The sequence below is a fragment of the Tachyglossus aculeatus genome, chromosome 10 (genome assembly GCF_015852505.1).
Source record: "Tachyglossus aculeatus isolate mTacAcu1 chromosome 10, mTacAcu1.pri, whole genome shotgun sequence".
Lineage (NCBI taxonomy): Eukaryota > Metazoa > Chordata > Mammalia > Monotremata > Tachyglossidae > Tachyglossus > Tachyglossus aculeatus.
Genome location: NC_052075.1, coordinates 40,050,073 through 40,072,637, shown reverse-complemented (window position 1 = coordinate 40,072,637; position 22,565 = coordinate 40,050,073). Strand labels below are relative to the sequence as shown.

Here is a 22,565-nt window from a genome sequence, read left to right as displayed (position 1 = left end):
CAGGCAGAAGACTAGCTTTATTTCTACTTATTCTGACAACTTGACACCTGTCCACATGTTTTGTTTTGTTGTCTGTCTCCCCCTTCTAGACTGTGAGCCTGTTGTTGGGTAGGGACCGTCTCTATATGTTGCCAACTTGTACTTCCCAAGCGCTTAGTACAGTGCTCAGCACACAGCGCTCAATAAGTACGAATGAATGAATGAATGAGACCTGAGACCTCACAGGCTCATCGGAATCCTCTGTTCCAGTAGCTTTGCCACGTGAAGATGCCTGAAGATTGTTTTTGAAATTAAAGAATCCGGTGAGGGCTGTTGCTGCAGATTGCCACTTTAATAAAAAACCTAGCTGGGCTTATCAAAACCAGAATGCTCTACCTTGGAGGATATTTCCTTTGGTTGTAAATATGAAAAAAAAAAACCCACTGCTTTACTGATAACTGGTTCACTAAAAAATGTTTCCAGGAAGAAATGGGCCTCACTGTTACTCTTCTCCTCATCAGGCCTACCTAATCAGACAAATGCCTGAAATAACATGCCTGAAAAGTTAGTTCCTAAAGGACAAGAACAGAGATAGTGCCTATTTATAACACAGTAAAGGCTCATTCGTGAGAGCTTGGAAAATGCTAACCATGAGAAAGGCTTCATTGTCACCATTCATGCCTCAACTCCGGGGGGGGGGGCGGAAATTGTTCACATCTAAGTACTTGTTTGAGGGGTGATGGGTTCTCTTTTTATTCAACAACAACAACAATATTAATAATAATTGTGGTATTTGTTAAGTGCTTACTATGTGTCAGGAACTGTACTAAGCACTGGGATGGATACAGGTGAATCAAGGTGGATGTGGGGCTCAGTCTTGAACCCAGAGAAGTGAGGTGACTGTCTAAGGTCATACAGCAGACAAGTTGCGGAACCGGAATTAGAATCCGGGTCCTTCTGACTTCCAGGCCTATACTCTTTCCACTGGGCCACATTGCTTTTATATGAAAAATTCTGGAGAAAGATGGAGGGTTTATTGGGCAAGAGATAATCCCCATTTTTAAAATGAGGAAATGGCAGCCCAGAGAAGTTCTGTGACTTAACCGAAGTCACACAGCACGCAAGTGACAGGGTGGGGATTACAACCCAGATCCTCCGGCTCCCAGGCCTGAGATACGTCCACTAACTACCTGAATTTAGTACAGTGCTCTGCGCACAATGAGCCCTGAACAAATACTATTACTTGATTGGGAAAGTACAATACAATAGACTTAGTAGACATGCTCTCTGCCTTCAAGGAGTACATGCTAGTGGTGTTTACAATCTAGTGATGGCTTGCACTGAAACATCTATGCGTGCTCAGCTAGTTCCCCTTTAACCATAGTTCTTAGAATGTTTGCTTGGAGGGATAGACAGTCATTAGGGTTTACTGTTCTGCAGAGCTAGGCCAGATCAGGATCTCTCTGGGTGAAAGGCTCAACAGATCTGGAATAAGTGATGAATTTGGGGTTGGTTTGTTTTTTTATCGCATTTGCTAAGCACTAAGGGCCAGGCACTGTATTAGGCACTGGGATAGATAACAAGCTAATTCATTCAATAGTATTTATTGAGCGCTTACTGTGTGCAGAGCACTGTACTAAGCGCTCAGGAAGTACAAGTTGGCAACATATAGAGACGGTCCCTACCCAACACCGGGCTCGCAGTCTAGAAGGGGGAGACAGCCAACAAAACATAACACATGAACAAGATAAAATAAATAGAATAAATATGTACAAATAAAATAGAGTAATAAATATGTACAAACATATATACATATATACAGGTGCTGTGGGGAGGGGAAGGAGGTAAGGCAGGGGGGATGAGGAGGGGGAGAGGAAGGAGGGGGCTCAGTCTGGGAAGGCCTCCTGGAGGAGGCCTAATCAAGTTGGACCTGTCCTACATGGGGCTCCCAATCAACCCCATTTAACAGATGAAGTAACTGAGGTATAGGAAAGTTAATAATAATGTTAGTATTTGTTAAGCGCTTACTATGTCCTGAGCATTGTTCTAAGCACTGAGGTAGATACAAGGCAATTAGGTTGTCCCACATGGGGCTCACAATCTTAATCCCCATTTTACAGATGAGATAACTGAGTCACAGAGAAGCTAAGTGACTTGCCCAAAGTCACACAGCTGACAAGTGGTGGAGCTGGGATTAGAATCAATGACCTCTGACTCCCAAGCCTGGGCTCTTTCCACTAAGCCATGCTGCTTTTCCAAGTTAAGTGACTCATCCAATGTTATATAGCAGACAAGTGGTGGAGCCGGGATTAGATACCAGCTCCCTTCTGGCTTCCAGGCCTATGCTATATCCATTAGGCCAAACTGCTTCTCTGAGTCTATTTTGGAGCTGTGAATGCAGGAATCCTGAGAAGGCAGAGTCACATCCAATATTACAAAACTGTTAGGGACTATCAGGATGGCTATTAGGCTTGCCGAACTATTTAGAGCACATTTGGATGACATGTAAACTTAAGTGGGAGGGTGTTCATCTTCCCTGCCCATAACAAGCTTTCAGTATAGAGCAGGAGACAGACATTAATATAAATAATTTACAAATATGTACATATGCTAATAATATGAACAGTTACGATATTTATTAAACACAACATTTGCCAAGCACCATCCTAAGTGCTGAGAAGCAGCATGGGCTAGTGGATAAAGCATGAACTTGGGAACAAGATGACCTGAGTTTTAAGTCTTCACCACATGCCTGTTGTGTGATCTTGGGTGAGTCAACTTCTCTGTGCCTCAGTTTCCTCAATTATAAAATGGTGATTCAATACCTGTTTTCCCTCCTATTTAGACTATGGGCCCCATGTGGGACAGGGACTGTATTGGATCTGATTAGTATCTACCCCAGCATGTAGAACAGTAAACGCTTAGCTGATAGCCTTAAAAAAAAACCTGCTGTAGACATAAACTCTTAGTGCTAAGTGCTTAGTACAGTACTGGGTTGTGATTGATAATCAGGTCAGATCCACACCCAGGCTCACACGGCAGGCAGAATTGCTGGCTCCACCCACATTTCCAGCCCTCCCACCAGCAGCCATGGGTTGGAGGGAAGCCTCAACTGTGGCTTTTAGGGAGGTGGCAGCAATGGTGCTCTGTGCAGTAGCGGCACCATGCGATGATGGGTGTTTGGTCTCACCCCTGCCCTGATCTCAACCCTGCCCCTCTTTTCTGCCCAAGATACTGGCCAGGTGTTCCAAGGAGAGCCAGATATGACTCCTGAGTCAGAAACTGCCAACCTTGTTCCAGAGTAATTCAGCTTGGCCTTTGATTTGTGTACTAAAACCTTCTTTCTGGATCGTGGTTGGTTCTTTGAAGGATGGGGTCCTGGAGTTCTGATTGCAGCACTCCTAGCAGGTGGAAGAATTAAGACTGAACAGCTTGTTCCCAGTCACAGAAGGACAGAGACAAATGGTAACTAGTGGGCCAATCCCAAACCCCCTCAGCCTGTTGCAGGTGCCCTGACTTGCTTTTATGTGGTCCGATGATGAAGGGGCCTGGTGAAAGGGGTGTCTGGGGGAGGTGGAGATGGACTCCCTCCCCATCCTTCCCTTCTCCTTCCCCTTCCTCCCCTCTCTCCCCCTTCCTGTCCGGTGTCTGCCAATCAGTCAGGACTGGTCGTCAGGGGATGTGTAGTTCTATCCAGACCCTTCTCGGTTTCAGCAGCTGCCTCTGGAGGGAGCAGGGGGCTGGCAGACTTTACAGCGACTTGAAGGATTGAGTTGCTGTCCTTGCCTGGAACAGAATGGGGCTTGTGATCAAACAGGGCCTGGCTGAATCACCCTCCCAGGATAGGGAACAGCTAAAATGACTGGTGTGTGACCTGCATGCCTCCTCTCCCCTCCCTTCCCACACACAGACACATAGAGACCCAGATGGAGGCACAAACAAACAGAGACTTCCCTAGAGACACACACACTGACCCAGACCTACACACCTTAATGCACACACAGCAGTGGGGGGGGAGACTCCCAGAGAGACACCCTGACCAACCCACACTTTTCGATTCACGCACAGCAAGTAGGGGGGCTGCTGACAGATCCCATGAAGATCACTCTGATTCTCTAACACCAACCTACTCTCTTATTCCTCAACCTGGTCTATCCCACCGCCAACCTTCTCCCCTGGAACTCCCTTCCCTCCTCATATCTAGCAGTCCACCACTCGCCTCACCTTCAAAACACTCCTAAAAATCACATCTCCTTCAAGAGGCCATCCCAGATTAAGCCCTTTATTAATATAAATAAATAAATTACAGATATGTACATAAGTGCTGTGGGGCTGGGAAGGGGGATGAATAAAGGAAGCAAGTCAGGGTGATGCAGAAGGGAGTGGGAGAAGAGGAAAGGAGGGCATAGTCATTGAAGACTTCTTGGAGGAGATGTGCCTTCAATAAGGCTTTGAGGGTGGGGGAGTAATTGTCTGTCAGATATTGGCGGGTGCATTCCAGGCCAGAGGCAGAATGTGGTTGAGAGGTCAGTGACAAGATAGATGAAATTGAGGTACATTGAGAAGGTTAGCTTTAGAGGATTGAAGCATGTGGGCTGGGTTGTAGTAGGAGAGTAGTGAGGTGAGGTAGAAGGGGGCAGGGTGATCCAGTGCTTTAAAGCCACTGGTGAGGAGTTTCTGTCTGATGTGGAGGTGGGTGGACAACCACTGGAGCTTATTGAGGAGTGGGGAAACATGGCCTGAATGATTTTGAAGAAAAATAATCCGAGCAGCAGGGTGAAGTTTGGGCCCGAGTGGGGAGAGACAGGAGGCAGGGAGGTCAGCAAGGAGGCTGATACACTTATCAAAAAGGGTTAGGATAAGTGACTGGATTAATGTGGTAGCAGTTTGGATGGAGAGGAAAGGGAAGATTTTAGCAACATTGTGAAGAAGGAACTGACAGGATTTAGTGATGGATTTAATATGTGAGTTGAATGAGAGAGAGAGGAGTCAAGAATAACTCCAAGAATACAGGTTTGTAAGACAGGAAGGATGATAGTGTCATCTACAGTGATGAAAAAGTTGGAGAGAAGATGGGGTGATAACTGGAGGGAGCCATGGGGTCAAGGGGTTTGGTTTTTTTTAGGACAGGGGTGGCATGGGCATGTTTGAAAGCAGTGGGGAAGAAGCCATTGAAGAGCAAACAGTTGAAGATGCCAGTTAGGGAGGGAAGAGATAGAGTGTTTGTGGTTTATCTTACATACTCCTGCTGACAATAGTTTTAGTAAAGGTTTCTCTCATCACCCCCTCTCCCCGCAAATGTTTGTCAATAATTTGCACCTACCTGTATCCCCAATCTACTGTAAACCCCTTGAATACGGATCTTGTGTCCTATTTTTGTTGTGCTCTCCCAAGGGCTGAAAACAGTGCTCTGGGATCAATAAACACTTCTGATTTATCTGAAGACAAAAAGGTCAAGTTGAATCTAATCAGGAATTCAGATTTTAATCTCTTCTTCCGAGAATCATAATGGGGTTCCTCTGCTGGCATGGTCAGGTTAAAATAAAAGCCACCTAAAGGAATAGAGTAGCTTCTATCTAAGAAAAATGGATTATTTGTAAATAAACTGGTGATTTTTTTCTGGCATTTTAGGGAATAATCCACCAGTTTGGGGAAGAAGCAGAATTTTCCATTTTTTGTTGCAAACTTTACCCTTCCTACAGCCAATATAACAGCAAAGCAAGTGCCATTTGTGCTTCCCTTCAAGATGACCTGCACTTTCTGGGTCCTGCTATCTCTCCAATCTGCAGAGAATTAATATTTAAATGTCTGCTTACTGGAAAAAAACAGTGTAAATTACATCCACCAGGGAAGGCAGATTTCACCGAAATGTGGAGCAGAGATACAGATAGTAGTTCAAGCGTGCAGAGAAAAGATGCCCTTTGGGTCCTCTTACCACATGGCAATGCAACACTTCCATGACCTAGTGGATAGAGCATGGGCCTGGGAATCAGAAGAACCTGGGTTCTATTCCCAGCTCCACCACTTGTCTGCTGTGTGACCTTGGGCAAGTCACTTCACTATTTTGTGCTTCAGTTACCTCCTCTGTAAAATGGGGATTAAGATTGTGAGCCCCAGGTGGGACAGAGACTCTGTCCAACTTGATTATCTTGTATCTACCCCAATGCTCCCCTCTCAGGATCGCACCTGGAGAGTTTCCAGTACTCAACCAGTCTCGGCTATGGGAGGGAGAGTCAAGCAGAGGTGTACCCATTACATTCCTAGCTTAGGCAGTGGCTAGGAAGTGGAAGGCAATCTGCTACAAGTCAAAACTCACCTGTGCTGGACAGGAGCAGCATGGGAGAGTCAAGGGCGGAGACTCAAGTTTACTGCACTGAAGAAAGCAATGGTAAACCACTGCTGTATTTTTACCAAGAAAACTCTGTGGATACACTACCAGAATGATTGCAGATGGAGGTGGGGTGTTCTGGGAGACATGTGGCCATGGAGTCACTATGGGTCTGAAACGACTCTACATCATGAGACACGACAAAGATCCCAGCGCTTAGAACAGTGAATGGCACATCATAAGTGCTTAATAAATACCATAAAAAAACCTCCCCAGCAGGTTGGTCACCCTCTCTCGGTTGCCAGCACCCCTCTGCGATTGGGGGTTTAGTCCATGAAATTCCCGTTGAGCCTTTTGCCTTCTGCTGACCAGGGCGTGTGATAATTCATCCCAGGAGAATTGAGGCCACTGACGGAAAGAGAGTTTGAAGAGAAGGACAGATAAATATAGCCACTCTGGGAACACAATATGCCGTGGCACTCTACTCCATGAATAATAGAAATGAGAGACTGAAGGAAGCTAGTAGAGCCAAAATGCAGAACTTTCCCTCAGAAGATTAAACTCATAGGATGGACCTTTGAGGAGAAGGAATGAGGAAACAGATTTAGGTTTCCTCATAAAAACCAGGGAAGGAGGTTTATAGCCTTTGAGTCTGCATAAATGGTGGCCTGAACATTCCTGCTGTCGAGCTCTGGGAATTGGGAATCTTTCTGGGAGTCAAGGGACTTAGTTGAAGGGGCGCCCTGAAACTGAGGTCCTGGGAACCTGGTTACTGATTAAAGAAGGCTGTGATCCCAAGCATGGCACCTACCAAGCTGATCTAATTCTTCAGTATGCCATTACCCAGACACTTCTCTGGCACTTTGCAACCATTGAGGTCAGAGCTCTTCTTAGGATCTGACGAGTTTTCACAACAACCCTATAGATCATGGGCCTGGGAGTCAGAAGGACTTGGGTTCTAATCCTGGCTCAGCCACTTGTCTATTGTGTGACCTTGGGCAAGTCACTCAACTTCTCTGTACCTCAATTACCTCATCTGTAGAATGGAGGTTAAGACTGTAGCCCCAAGTGGGTCAGGGACTCTGTCCAACCTGATTAACTTGTATCTACCCCAGTGCTTAGTTCAATGCCTGGAACATAGTAAGTACTTAACAGATACAAAAAAAACACCCCCTTCATTCATCAGGGAATATTGTTTTTAGGGATGTGTGCCAAGCAGGGGGTTGGCCATCAGTGCTCATATTTACTGAGCACTTACTGTGTACAGAGCACTGTACTAAGCACCTGGGAGAGTCCAATAGAGTTAGTAGGCACAATTGCTGCCCTTAAGGAGTTATAGTGTTTACCTGGGCCTGGAAGAGAGAATTTCAATTCTGTGTCTCACCTCTTTTTTTTATAGTATTTGGTAAGCGCTTACTATGTGCTAGACATTGTACAAGGTTCTGGGGTAGATGCAAGCTAATAGATTAAACACAGTTCATGTCTCATGTGTAGCTCACAGTAATTAATCCCCATTTCATAGATGGAGTAACTGAGGCCCAGAGAAGTGAATTGACTTGCCCAAGGTCACCCAGCAGATAAGCGGCAGTCAAGATTAGAATTCAGGTCCTTCTGAGTCCCAGGCCCTAGCTCTTTCCACTGGGCAATGTTGCTTCTTTACCTCTTGCCTTCTGTTTCTCCTATCCCCCTCATCTAAAGGAATGGGAGCCTGTCCTGCCTCCTCTAATATATTGTTTATTTATTGTGGAATTAAGTGTGTACTATGTACCAAGCACTGTTTTAAGCGCTAAGGTAAATAGCAGATATTCAGGTTAGACATAGTACCTGTCCCAAACAGGGTTCATATTCTAAGTGGAACATGTCTTCCAAAAGGAGCCTCATGGGTCTCGGAATGGCTGACAAACTCGAACAGCTCCCTCCCCAACACTGTGAGTGTCTGCTCTCCACCCCAAACTGCTTTGGGTCCTCTTGGGGCCTGCACTGTACCCATCCCAGACATGGAGATGGAAGCTCTTCTTCCTCCAAGAATGTAGAGTGGGAAGGTCCACCCCACAGCCAGGGTAATAGATGTCCTCAGGGTAGCCTAGTGGAAAGATTATGGGCCTGGGAGTCAGGAGACCTGGGTTCGAATTTTGCTCTGCCACTTGTCTGCTGTGTGACCTTGGACAAGTCACTTCACTTCTCTAAGCCTCAATTTTCACATCTGTAAAATGGGAATAATCTATTCTCCCTCCTCCTTAGAACTAGAGCCCCAAGTGGGCTGTATTTGATTTTCTGCTACTGTAGCTACCCAGTGCTTAGTACAGTGCTTGGTTGGAAATTAGTAAGCACTGAACAACCACCACAGTTAATAATAACAATAATAATAATAATAATGGTATTTGTTAAGCTCTTACTACATGCCAGATACTGTACTAAGCACTGGGGAGGGGGAAAATACAAGCAAATCAGTTTGAACACAGTCCTTGTCCCAAATCGGGTTCACAGCATTAATCCCCATTTTACAGATGAGGTAACTCAGGCCCAGAGAAATGAAGTGACTTGTCCAAGATCGCATGGTAGACATGCAGAGCCAGAATTAGAACCCATGACCTTCTGACTCCCAGACCCGTGCTCTATTCTGCAGAAGCACAGCCTGGCAGAATGTCAGAGAGGCTGTGGGGATGTCGTAAGAGCCTGAGGGATAGAGGACCGTGCCTTCTAACTAATGATTTCACTGTGTTTGCTTTTTTTTCATACTAGCCCATTTCCTATTTGTTCCCCTCTGTCAGTCCCCCTCGGGACACTTTGAGTGAGCCCCTTCAGTAAGCAAGGTCCAAGTCTGAATCGACAGCTATGTGGTTTCCCCAGTACTCAACACCACACTCTGCACACTCTGCATGCTTAGTCTGTATTGATGACTGGTTATTGGTGTTTCTCCTCCACCTGCCTGCACCACCACGCTTGTCTTTAGGGGGCCCAGGAGACCCCGGAATCCTTCACAGATTCATACTGTAGTCAGTCAGTTGCATCCTCAGGGAAAATCAGGTTCACACTGCTAGTTGGAGCAAGATGACCAGCTTATATGAAAGTGCATTTCCTTTCCCCTGCATTTCAAAACATTTCTGAGGTGAAGGGCTATTATGACCTGAGATCTTTCACCTCCACTGACAACAGTCAGAGGACAAGTGTTTCCACTTGGAATGTAAGCTCCTCGAGGGTGGAGACTGTCTTTTACCTCTCAGACATGCTCCTTAACGTTCAGAATACCAGTGAATGAGTGAATGCTCTGACAAGCAGATTCAGGTGAGCCATCCACAAGAACTTTCTGTCAACTTCTGGAAAAGAGCACTAGGTTAGATTGCAGATGTTCATTTAATGATAATCTTTAAGAGCAGGATAGACCACTCTGTCTTGGATGGTGCAATCAGAGGGCTGACCCAGATGACCTCTTGAAATCCCTTTGAGAGTTAGCATTGTCTAAATAAATTACCTTTTCCCGAACTTGGAATACAACACACCATTCAACTTATCTTTGAGGTAACTAGATCTAGGTTCCTTAGAGAGAATTTGGGGATGGAGTCCCTAAAAAAGCTCTCCTTAGTTCTTGGAGAACCAACTGGAAATATTACAGAAGAAAGCGGGTCACATCTTCACGGTCCTGCCAACTTTCTACCTCAATCTCTTCTATCTCACTGCCGACCTCTTGCCCACATCCTACCTCTGGCCTAGACTGTGCTCCCTCTTCATATCTGACAGACAACTACTCTCCCTTCCTTCAAAGCCTTATTGAAGGCACACCTCCTCTAAGAGGCCTTCCATAGCTAAGCCCTCCTTTCCTCTTCTCCCACTCCTGTATCACCTTGACCTGCTCCCTTTATTCATCCCCCACTCCTGGCACTTATGTACATATCTGTAGTTTTATTTCTTTATATTAATGTCTGTCTCAACTTCTAGACTGTAAGCTCATTGTGGGCAGGGAATGTGTCTGTTATATTGTACTCTCCCAAGCACTTAGTTCAGTACTCTGAACACAGTAAATGCTCAATAAATATGATTGACTGACTGGCTGACTGAAACCTTGGGGGATGTGAGGAAGCTGTGGCTAGCAGCTGGAAAAGCAGGGTGGCCTAGTGGAGAGAGAATGGGCCCAGGATTCAGAGAACCTGGGTTTTAATCTTGGCTCTACCACTTGCCTGCTGTGTGACCTTGAGCAATTTACAAAAATGTTCTGTGCCTCAGTTTCCTCACCTGTAAAATGGGGGTTAAATACCCATTCTCCCTCTTATTTAGACTGTGAGCTCTGAGTAGGACAGCAACTGTCTGACTTGCTTATCTCATGCTTAATAATGGCATTTATTAAGCACTTACTATGTTCAAAGCACTGTTCTAAGCTCTGGGGAGGTTACAAGGTGATCAGGTTGTCCCACAGGGGCTCACAGTATTAATCCCCATTTTACAGTTAAGGTGACTGAGACACAGAGAAGTTAAGTCACTTGCCCAAAGTCACTCAGCTGACATTTGGCAGACCTAGGATTTGAACCCATGACTTCTGACTCCAAAGCCCGGGCTCTTTCTACTGAGCCACACTGCTTACTATCCTTGGCACACAGAAACCATTTACCATTTACTAAGTACCACAGTTATTATGGAGAAAGGCGCTTGCTAAAGGTAACCAAAACCCAAACGACTTTAGGGTAAGAATGAAATCTTTTTAATGGTCAACAATTTTACAGAGACACCAAAGAGGTGTTTCATCCTCACAGAAACCCAGAACTAAGGTCAGGTCAGATTTTAAAAACTTCACCCAAATTGACTGGGAAAAAGAAAATACCTCAGGTCACTCACCACAGTGTAAAAGCTACCCATCCTGGCTTGTACAGTTGAATAGGCCCCTCTAATAAAGGGCTACTTTCCAAGAGAAACCTCATGAAATTAAAAAAAAAGATGTTTATTTCCATATTTACAGAGGAAAAGGCAGATCGTTTTCAAGAGCTATGTAGGGTTGCTGGGAGAGGGAGGTTCAAACCTAGACGCCAACCATGCCTCAGAATGCAGTCTATTGAGTAGCGCCTCAGAACTCGGCATCTTCCATGCCTGCAAACGCTCTGCTTCTTCCCACCTTCCCGTTTTTATCGCAGAGCCTCTGGCACTTCCACCTACAAGAAGAGGGGACAGAATTTCTCATTCAAATGGCCTACAGGCAGAGGAAGAGAAATGTACTAGCCTGTCACATTCCTGGCCCCTGGGGTGCTGGGCTCGAATGGGAGTGATAGTCAGTCAGTCAGTCACTTGTATTTATTGAGTGCTTACTGTGTGCAAAGCACTGTACTAAGCGCTTGGGAGAGTACGATATAACATAGACACGTTCCCTGCCCACAACAAGCTTAGAGTCTAGAGCTGTAGACCGACAACAATATAAATAAATAAAATGAAAGATATGAAAGTAAGTGCTGTGGGAGTGGAAGGGGGGGGTGAATAAAGGGAGCAAGTCAGGGGGACAAAGAAGGGAGTGGGAGAAGAGGTAAGGAGGGCTTCAATCAGGGAAAGCCTCTTGGAGGAGATGTGCCTTCAGTAACACTTTCAAGGGGGGGCAGATCATTGCCAGAAATGAGGAGACAGCTCTCCACTGCCTGGTGCTTCCAGTCCTGCCCTTGGCCAGGGTCTTGGAAGCCCAGGCTTCGGGCAGTGCCACAGCAGGTCACTTGAAACATCAACACATTTTTTGGGAGCCAGCTGGGCCATGAAGTGGGCAATGGAGGCTGACAACCCCTGGGCTAAATCTGGGACAGCTGGGCTCAGGTTACTCACCCGCTTTAACTGCTTTATGCTGCTCCCCCGAATGGCGTCCATGAGGCTGTCATGCAGAGAGCGCTGAGGGGTGGATGGCCGCGAGCTCTCTTCCATCTTCTTCTCTGGCACGGTCTTTAAGGAACTCTTTATCTCCTTCAGCTCGTGGTTCTGGGATGACTTCTTCCCCTTCTTGCCCTTTTTGGCCTTTTTCTGTCCATTCAGAAATGCCCTCTCTTGCTCTTTGATGACCTCGGCGATGTTCCTGGTGGGTAGCTTCTTCTCTGGCGGCGGTGGCGGTGGTGGAGGGGGTGGGGGCGGTGGTGGGTGGGGAAGCTGAGGGGCTGGTGGCGGGGGTGGGGGTGGGGGTGGCGGTGGTGGGGCAGGGGATGCTGGTCGGTTCCTTGCCGGCTGAGCCTTCTTGGGCAGCTTGGGGGACGACCAGGGGGACGACCGTGGGGAGGCGTAGGGGGACGAGCCAGGGGTCCCTCTCTGCCAGACTTTGGTCCTGAGGTTGGCCGCACCCTCGCCAGCTTCCAGCTGCTTCTGTTCCTGCATCCGCTTCTGCCTCTGCTTGTCCATGTTCCTGGTCAGAATGCTCGTCATGCTCATCCTTGGGCCAGCCAGCTCAAAGTGGTAGCCCAGCCGGAGCAGGGTGGTGTTCTCTTTCAGCAGCTTGGCAATCTCCATCTCCACCTGACTGCCCATGATGTGCCGTTGGTTGTGGAATCGCAGTTCGGTCAGCACCGTGTTATGCTGCAAGGCCCTCATGATGGCCAGGATCCCCTTGCCGGTGATGAAGTTGGACTCGATGTTGATGATGGTGATGTGCCGGTTGACCTTCAGCATCTCCGCCAGGGCCATGGCCGCGCTGTCGTCGGCCCGGGTGTTCGCCAGGTTGAACGTCCTGACCACCGTGTTGTCCTTGAGGGCCTCAGCGAAGCGGCTCAGGGTTTTGGTGGTGATGTTCTCGATGTTGTTCAGGTTGACCTCGGTGGTGTCAGGGTCATTGGCCTTGATCTTCTCCAGAGCATCTTCGATGACAGTGGGGTTCCCACAAGGGTGGATGGCAGCGGGGGATTCCGTGTTCCTTCCCCCGTGGCCATTGGTCAGATTTATGTTTTCTATTTGGCTTTTGTATGTTTTTTGCTTGGGGTCATCAGGACTGCCACTCTCACTCCTGGGTGTAGGCCCACAGCCCTCCACTCTGGCATTCTTTTCATCCACCTTATGGTCTTCATCACTTTCCTCCTCCTCCTCCTCCTCTTCCTCTTTTTCTTCTTCCTCTTCTTCGGTATACACCTCTTCAGAAACCTCACTGTTGCTTTCGGTAAAGACGAGTTCTTCCTCGCTGTCATCTTTGTCGTCGTCTTCCTTCGTATCCTAAACAGCAAAGTCATTGTCAGTGATTACACTATGGTTTTCTACAAGCTAGTCACAACTGAAATCAGGTGCTTGAATAAACACAAAATAGAAGCAATCGTGCAAGGTTCAAAGATCATTTACACATATAGGTCCGGGCTTTAATATTGGAAAAATAAAAAGCTACAGGATTCTCCTTTCCCTTTACTTCCTTGAAACAAACAACCCAAAAGACTGAGGCCCCACATGAAGTACGGGTACGAGTAGCGGCTGAATGCATTTGATAAGGATGTTCTATTTTGAACTTTCTCCTCACAGTTCAGGGCATCAGAATGCAAAGGGCAGCTGTGTTTCTCCCAAGTTTTAGAAGTTGAAGGTGGTGTGTCTGGTGACTTTTTCAGATTTAAAATTTAAATCTCCTTCCCATGCTGGATTCAATGGAGACCTGAAACTTTTATAACTACAAAACCAATTTTCTTTATTGTATTTTAAAAGTTTACCTTTGTCATCGTATTTGTTAAGCACTTACCCTGTGCGGCTGGAGTAGATACAAGATAATTCCGTTGAACACAGTCCCTCCCCACATAAAGCTCACAGTCTTAATTGTCATTTTATGTATGAGATAATGGAAGCATGGAAAAGTTAAATGAGTTGCCCAAGGTCACACAGAAGATGAGTGGCAGAGCTGGGATTAGAAACCAGGTTTTCTCTGACTTCCAGGGCTATGCTCTTTCTACTATACCATGCTGCTCCTCAATCTCCCTAAATCATAAAGATAGAGCAATTACAAATTGTTCGTTATGCAAGGTAATCTGAAGCCCAGTATGAAAGACCTGGTGAGTGACTTTCAGAGGAATGAACTCTTTCTACAAACTACAATTGCTGCTTCCTGACTGAAAGCACCTTCCTACAGTTTGTTGAGCTATACATATATTCATTTGACCATTGGGTAATTGAGTAGTCAGATTTTGAAAACAAACCCAGAATTAGATCCTTATTTTTTAAAATGCCTGTCTGGGAAATGTACAAGACTTCCTAAAACACCTATTTAATTTAGGATTCCACCACCCAGTCTGGCTGGGCAATTCCCACTTAACAAATCTAATTCACCTAAACGTGGTTGGAGGAGTGGAATCATTTCTGAGCATGTTGTGTACTTTTGTACTTAGGAATTTAGAATACAAATTTAATAATAATAATAATAATAATAATAATAATAATAATAATAATAATAATAATAATAATGATGATAATAATAATAATAATTACAGACTAGTTAAGAGAAGCTGTGCAGACTAATGGAAAGAGCTTGGGCTTGGGAGTCAGGGAATCTGGGCTCTAATTCCAGCTCTGCCACTTGTCTGCTATGACCTTAGGCGAGTTACTAAACTTCTCTTTTCCTGTGTTTCTTCATCTGTAATTCTATCTGATGAATTGTATATTCTCAAGCACTTAGCACAGTGTTCCACACATAGTAAGTGCTCAATAAATTTGATTGATTGATTGGATACTCGTTCTTCACCTCATGTGGGACAGAGACTGTGTTAACCTTCCTATCAACCCCAACACTTAATAAACTACTTAGCACATAATAAATGCTTAATACATACTGAAATTACTATTATTACATAGCTGCAAAAAGCTTTTGCCCCTCTTGCTCTTTTTACTACCTTCTCTCTGTCCTCCAATGAGTGCTTTGGGATGAAATTTCCGAACACTTCTTTTAAACCCTGATGAGTAGAACTCCCAAGCCCCTAGTACAGTGACCTGCCCTCAGTAGTGCTCAATAAATACCACTGATAGAGCTGATTGATTGATAGTAGGATTTAAAACTTCTAAACCAATTCAGAAAGAATTCCCTCCTGAGGTAATCCTAACTTAATTGGTTACTGATGCTATCATCTCCACATAGTCTCCTTCCCAGAGGAGATTTTGAGAAGGCTAAGACTTTCTTCAGAGTCTCCTCAGAATCAAAGTCATGCTAGAATGGAGCTAATGAAGTCTACCACAGAGTCTAGCAGTGTGCCCTTTATGCCGTTTGAGCCTGTTAATAATGACTGTGGTATTTGTTAAGCACTTACTTTGTGCCAGGCTGGGTACCAAGTGCTAGAGAAGGTACAAGTTAATGGGGTTGGAAATAGTCACTCTCCCACTCAGGGCTCACCATCTAAAGACATGGGGCTCACAATCTAAGGATGTAAGCCTCACAGTTGAAGGACATAGACACTCATATTATAAGGTCAAGGAGCTCGCAGTCTAAGGACACTGGACTTACATTCTAAGTTGCTTCTACTCCAGGGCAGTGACTCCTGAGAAGATAAGCCACTGCTTTCCCTGGTCTAGACTCCAGACTAAATGTGGGGTAGGGGTGAGTCATAGAAGAGGTCAGAGGGTAGACCTGGTTAAAATTAGACACTGAAGCTAAAGATAGAGATGTGCTGAGCAAGAGGACAGAGAGAGCAGATAGTTGAGAAGGGAAGTTGCTTGGTCCCCAGTGGCCTATTAGAGGAACCATGGCATTCCAGAGACAAAGATCCTCACCGTTAGGAAGAGTCTGGGAGTAGAAGTGGAAAGTAGGCAGTTAGTCGAGTCTGCCCAGGAATAATTAACCAATTGATTTGCTCAAAGTATGACTCAATCAATCAATGATATTTACCAAGTGCTTACTATGGGCAGAACATTCTATTAAGCATTTGGGAAAATGCACTGCAAGAGAGTTGATAGACGTAATCCCTGTCCAAGTAGTAATCCAGCCAGATTTTTCTCGTCCTCCCAAATCCACTTTGAAGGCCAAATCATCTATCAGGGCTATCTGCACAGAACGTAGCAACCAGGACATTGACAATTCTTGAGGTTTGGCAGACTCAACCAGAGAAAGCCAGAGAGGAATCCAGAGTAAAAACAGATTCTCTAAACGAACCTGAAGACCATTCACCCACACTTCTCTAGAAAATCAGAGATGTGGATGATGTGATTGATATTAGTGATTAAGATGAATTGCTGAGAGCAACCAGAGTCTTCTACCACTTGTCCGCTGTGTGACCTTGGGCAAGTCACTTCACTTCTGTGTACCTCAGTTTCTTCATCTGTAAAAATGAATGAATCATCCTCCCTTCTTCTTAGACTTTAAGTCCCTTTGGGACAGGGACTGTATCTGATCTGATTGGACTGTACCTACCCTGGCACTTAGCACAGTTCTTGGCACACAGTAAGAACTTAACAAATACCACTTTCACTATTACTAGTAAGCTTGTGAAGAGATTGGGGCAGAGATAAGGGAGTCATAAAGCTATCTTCAGGTTGGAGCTAGGAAATATCAGTATGACGCCTGGCTAGAGGAGTAAGAGAAACCCTCATTATTCTTAGGTTGTGAGTCCCCTGAGAGGCAAGGATCATGTCTAATTCTCCCCTGCATATTCAGTCTGTCAATCATATTTAATGAGTGCTTACTGCATGCAGAGCACTGTACTAAATGCCTGGGAGACTATGACAATATAACAGACCCATTCCCTGCTGACAACGAGTTTACACAGTCTATTGTGTATTCTCTCCCAGTGCTTAGTGCAGTGCTATATAAATACTTTTGTAACTATTCTTCTGACTTGCATTGGTGGAATGTCAGTGATTCGCCAGGTCCTACTGCGAACATTAGCAAACATCATTGCCATCATCGTATCCGATGCCTGCCTACCACATTAATTGAGAGACTATCACACAACCTCATTTGACTCTAGCTTTCTGATTCTCCACTGTCTGTAGAGTAGTGTCCTGGTCCAAATATCTACTAGGCAAAACTACATCTCCTGCTCATCCTCTTCTGCAGGAGCTGTTTGTTGCTTTTGCAATCTCTTCTAAATCTCTCTGATGATGTACAAATCCTGACTATATATTTTCCCATAAAATTCCCCTCCCAGAATCCACTTTTTAATCCATTCACCAGACGCTTCCTTCCTTCTTCCAATTTGAGGAGTGATGGCTGGAACTCTGTCCCCAGAAATCAAGATTCCCTCAGATAATAATGATAATAATAATAGTGACAATTTTAACTGTGCTATTTGTTAAGCATTTACTAGGAGAAGCAGCGTGGCTCAGTGGAAAGAGCAAGGGTTTGGGAGTCAGAGGTCACAGGTTCAAATCCCAGCTCTGCCATTTGTCATCTGTGTGATTTTGGGCAAGTCACTTCACTTCTCTGTGCCTCGGTTACCTCATCTGTAAAATGGGGACTAAAACTGTGAGCCCCACGAGGAACAACCTGATCACCTTGTAATCTCCCCAGCGCTTAGAACAGTGCTTCACACATATTAGCTGCTTAACAAATGCCATTATTATTATTGTGCATCACTGTTCTAAGCACTGGAGTAGATAAACCAGACACCGTCAGATACAGTCCCTGACCCACATAAGGCTCAACAGTCTGAGGATAAGGGAGAATGGGTATCAAATCCCCAATTCACAGATCAGGAAACCGAAGCATGGAGAAGTAAAGTGAATTGCCCAAGGTCCCTTAGCAGGCAAATGGGATTAGAACCCTGATCCTCTGGTTAGGGTGAATGGGATCCCCACAGGGAGGCGCAATACTGTCAATCCAAAACCACCAGACAGTTATGGGTGCTCCATTCAGAATATAAGAAAGGGGATGTTGCCTTTCCCGAGCAAGATCTGTTGACAAAAGCCCTCATAGAGTGCCTTCACCTGAGTATCAAGTCACATCTTCTCTCCCATCAATATGAACCACCCAAATCTTTATGTGGACCTGGAAGCTGCCGTGATAAATTCTGATTGGTTTAGCCTATATCATCCTCACCCTAGGGGCAGTGGTGGAATACTTCTAACAGGTTGCTGTTTTCAACTCCTAAGAGCAGCCACAGGACAGTCTGTGACTCTCACCATCCTGCCTAGTTCCAAGGGAATCTTGGCCACTCCTGAGCCAGCAGCATCATGACACAGAACCCCATTAATTAATCAATCGATCGATGGTATTCACTGAACACTTACTGGGGGCAGAGCACTGGACCAAGCACTTGGGAAAGTACAATATAATAGAGTCGATGGAAACAATCCCTGCCCACAAAGAATTTACAGTCTATTGTCTATATCAAAGCAAAGATGGCTGTTGCTTGAAGTCTCTTCAGTGGTGGGCCCCATGATGAATAGTTTCTAACAGCTCCATGTTAAAACACAGATTAGGAGATCACTAGCCCCAGAGCATTTTGCTTTGAAATTCCTTTAGTGTTCAGTCTATGCCAGGAACCCCGTCAAACTCTTAGGGATTCCTTCTCAGTCCTGTGCAACCCTATAAATAATAATAATAATAATAATAGTAGTAATATTTGTTAAGTAATTAATATGTGTCAAGCACTAAGGTAGATACAAGTTAATCAGGTCGGAAACAGACGTTATGCCACCTGGGGCTCACGGTCTAAGTAGGAAAGAGAACAGGTATAATCTCCATTTTACTGTGAGAAAACTGAAGCACAGAAAAGCTAAGTCACACCACAGGCAACTGGTGAAGCTGGGATCAGAACCCAGAACCTCTGACTCCTAGACCTGTACTGTTTCCACCAGACCACGCTGTTTCACTGTAAACCTGGGGCTCCCTTATCTGGGCTCATTGTCTTTGACCTTGCTCCTTCGTTCCCCCTCAGAGCTCATCACCATCCTTTCTCTGGTTTTTGTTTCTAGCCACAGGGAAGGGTCCTGGCCCTCTTTTCTACCCTTTTTGGGATGGTTCTTCACTGATGGGAATAAAGAATCATAGTTATTGCCGGGCCTGTTGTCACCGCTATGATTGGTAACAACCACATCTATCATCTTGAAGGGAATAATCTTCTGTAACGGAGCTCAGACAGGAGGCTCCAGCTGGACGTACTGACACCTCTCTGGCCAGCCGCCCTCCCTGCCTCAAGGTCTGTAGACCACCGGCTCAATCCATTCCTTTCCCACCCAGTTTTTCCCACCAAAGCCCCAAACCGTTTCTGTTTCTACCTGGCTTTTTCCTTCCCCGACCCTCTCTATTCTCATTTCCAACTAAGAGCATTCACTTTTCCCGGAGTCCTGGAGGCAGCAGATAGGGAGGAAAAGGGACATGAAGAAGGAGTTGCAAGTAAGAGAAAACTTCATGGAGTTGGGGATGTGTGGGAGGTTGGTGGTGGGGGGTGGTGGGGGGAAGGATGTCCAGGTCTGAGGGTCCTACCTTATCGCACTCCCCCAGCCTCTCTTTTTCCAGGAGCTTCTTAGTTTCTTTTTCCCAATAAGCCATCAACGCCTCCCGGCTGAAGTTCCCTGTGGGGGTTTTCTCCGTCAGACTCTTTTGCCTCATTCCCACAGGAAGGCTCTGGTTCGGTGCTATGTCCTCCAGCTCCCGCTCCAATTCCTTCAGCTCCTCAGCCGACAGGGAGGCCAGGAGCTCATCCTCGTCGATGGACTCATATTTACTGAGCTCTCTCCGGTAGCCGAAGGCAGACATCGTCCCGTCCCGGCCGTGGGAGAACTGGGAGAACTCGGCATGCAAGGCGGCCGGATCCGGCAGGCGCGGCCTGAGGGCTTCGGGGACTGTTCCACACGCTGGCTGGGACACACTTTTAAGAGTAGAGATACAGGGTTATGACAATGCAGGGAGGAGGGGGATGAAGCCATACACCATTTTAAGCCTCAGACGTCAGCTGGACATTTGAACACAAAGAATGTCACATCTCTAGTGGCTGGTGGTCTCTAAAGCAGGGGGATTATTAACACATTGACCATTACCATATTTAGCTTAGCCTGATAGTGGGAGAATGCCTCTCTACATGTAGGGCAGAGAGAGGGGAAATGAGGGGAAATCTACACTCACACACACAAACTCAGAGCAAGTAATTGCACTCACTTTGTATTCAAATAAAAACAGAAGGAAATCTATTTTGAACCCCACTGCCAGGGTGCCTGTGATGTTTGAATGCTGATGGGGGGAAGACTTTGGAGATAAACTGTGACCGGGAGGTGGAAGGTTGAGGAAAGTCTCTGGAGTCTGGGTGGGAGAGGGGAGACCACTCAGTCACTCGGGGGTGCTCTGAGAAGGCCAAGCAGTTACAGTCCACTCCGGGGGAGCCAAACGCCCTTTCCCTAAGAGATACAACCTCATGTAGCCTTTGACACTTCCCAAATGACTATGTGAGGACTTCTCAAAGCAGGAGGCTTTCCCCTGAGGTGAAAAATGGGAAATGAATGTGAAATTAATAGGACTTCTACACACACACACACACACACACACACACACACACACACACACACACACACACACACACTCACACACACATATGCAGGCATGCACGCACGCATGCACACACACACACATGCACACAATATGTAATTATTTGACTATTCCTGGCGTCCCAACTCATTTTTCCAAATTAACAATGTAAAAAACCATTTCCCCTCCTTTCCCCACTTGCCCCAGACCAGTTTCCCATGGTCTATTCTTCTTTCCTCTATTTCACCCTGCCCAGCCATCCCCCATCCACCCCCAGCCCTTTCAGCCCCTGGACTCTATCTTCCCCACAAAGCCCAACCCAGGCCCAACTGTTTACTCCAGACACCCCAACACACATCTATCCCCTCATCCAGATCCTACAGCTTTCTCCAGATTTTCTCTGGATTTGTTCTAGAAGGATTCTCTGTGTGTGTGTGTGTGTGTGTGTGTGTGTGTGTGTGTGTGTGTGTGTGTGCATGCTTGTGTGCAAGCATGCATGCACATATGCAAGTGTGTTAGTGTGAATGAGGGTGTGTTTGGGTAAGTGTGTGAATGTTTTTGTGGTTATGAGTGCGAACAAATACGTTGTGGGGATAAGTGAGTGACTCCAATAAGTAAGTCTCTCCAATGGCATGACAATATATGCATATGTGTGTCTGGTTGAGTATATTTGTCCCTGACTGTGTATTCCTAAAACACTTTTTAGGGTTTTTTCATTCATCATTTTCCCCAATTTTTGAAAATGTATCTATTCACAAAATGGGTATAGCTTTGAATATGTGTTTTTCTATGTACACACCTAAACATTTACATAGACATTGCAATAATAATAATGATTGTGGTATTTGTAAAGTGTTATGTGCTAAGCACTGTACTAAGCACTGGGGTAGATGCAAAATAACCTAGTAAGACAGTTTCATATGGGGCTCACATCTAAATAGAAGGGAGAACAAGTATTGAATCCCCATTTGACAGATGAGGAAACTGAGGCCTAGAGAAATTAAGTGACTTTTTATGGTACTTGTTAAGCACTTAATAGGTGTCGAGCACTATTCTAAGCTCTGGGATAGATACAAGATAATCAAGACAAGACATAGTCCATGTCCTACATGAGGCTCACAGTCTTAAATCTCATTTTCCTGAGGAGGTAACTGAAGCACAGAGGAGTTATTGACTTGCCCAAGGTCACATAGCAGGCAAGTGGTGGAGCAGGGGTTAGCACCCAGGTTCTCTGGCTTCCAAGCTCAAGCTTTTATCCACTAGGCCATGCAGCTTCCCATAAGTTAAGTGACTTGCCCAAAGCACCCAGCAGGTAAGTGGCAAAGCTGGGATTAGAACCCAGATCAGTACAGTAGTGTATACTGAGCCCCTACTGAAGGCAGAGTCCCACACCAGTTGTGGGGGTGCATAGAGCAGTATCATGGGATCCTGGCCCTCAATACGCTTTCCCACTACTGAGGAAGACAAGCAGATGTTAACGAAGGAATATACCTTCATAAAACCCTCTCAGGGTTGCACCTGCAGAGTTTCCAGCAATCTATCAGTCCCAACCACGGGAGGGAGAGTCAAGCAGAGGCATATCCATTCCATTCCTAGTATGGCCAATGGCTAGCGAGTGGAAGGCAATCTGCTACAAATCAAAACTCACCTATGCTGGGCAGCAGCAGCACAGGAGAGAGTCTAGGGCAGAAACTCAAGTTTGCTGCACAGAAGGAGACAATGGTAAACCACTTCCTTATTTTTACCAAGAAGACTTTACGGATATGCTACCAGAACGATTGCAGATAGAGGTGGGGTGTTCTGGGAGAGATGTGTCCATGGTGTTGCTACGGGTTGGAGATGACTCAGCACTATCAGTCAAGACAAGACCTTCATAAAAACAACTTGCAAATAGGTACA

General features: G+C 45.7%; 1 protein-coding gene and 2 non-coding genes across 3 annotated transcripts; 2 read left to right on the top strand and 1 right to left on the bottom strand.

The window, feature by feature from the left end:
- The first annotated feature begins 6,147 nt into the window (after nt 1–6,147).
- On the top strand, nt 6,148–6,285 carry LOC119933749. Its single transcript, XR_005452623.1, has one exon. It is a non-coding gene; the product is annotated as a small nucleolar RNA SNORA7 (small nucleolar RNA).
- Nucleotides 6,286–11,216: 4,931 nt separating this feature from the next.
- On the bottom strand, nt 11,217–20,083 carry LMOD2 (leiomodin 2). The gene is made up of 3 exons (XM_038752837.1): nt 19,632–20,083; nt 12,098–13,459; nt 11,217–11,445 (listed from the first exon to the last, which is right to left on the bottom strand). Exons 1-3 carry the CDS (start codon nt 19,902–19,904, stop codon nt 11,419–11,421), a joined length of 1,662 nt encoding a protein of 553 aa, XP_038608765.1. The 5' UTR covers nt 19,905–20,083; the 3' UTR covers nt 11,217–11,418.
- A 2,083-nt stretch (nt 20,084–22,166) lies between these two features.
- LOC119933892 lies at nt 22,167–22,304 on the top strand. The gene has a single exon (XR_005452760.1). It is a non-coding gene; the product is annotated as a small nucleolar RNA SNORA7 (small nucleolar RNA).
- The last annotated feature ends 261 nt before the right edge of the window (nt 22,305–22,565 follow it).

Bases quoted from the DNA above. Each gene is read 5' to 3' on its own strand.
- LMOD2 (XM_038752837.1), bottom strand. From the start codon at position 19,904: ATGTCTGCCTTCGGCTACCGGAGAGAGCTCAGTAAATATGAGTCCATC. The intron at 13,460-19,631 runs GTAGGACCCTCA...TTTGCTGTTTAG, and splicing joins GGCTGGGGGAGTGCGATAAG to GATACGAAGGAAGACGACGA. The intron at 11,446-12,097 runs GTGAGTAACCTG...CTCTTCTTGTAG, and splicing joins GCATAAAGCAGTTAAAGCGG to GTGGAAGTGCCAGAGGCTCT.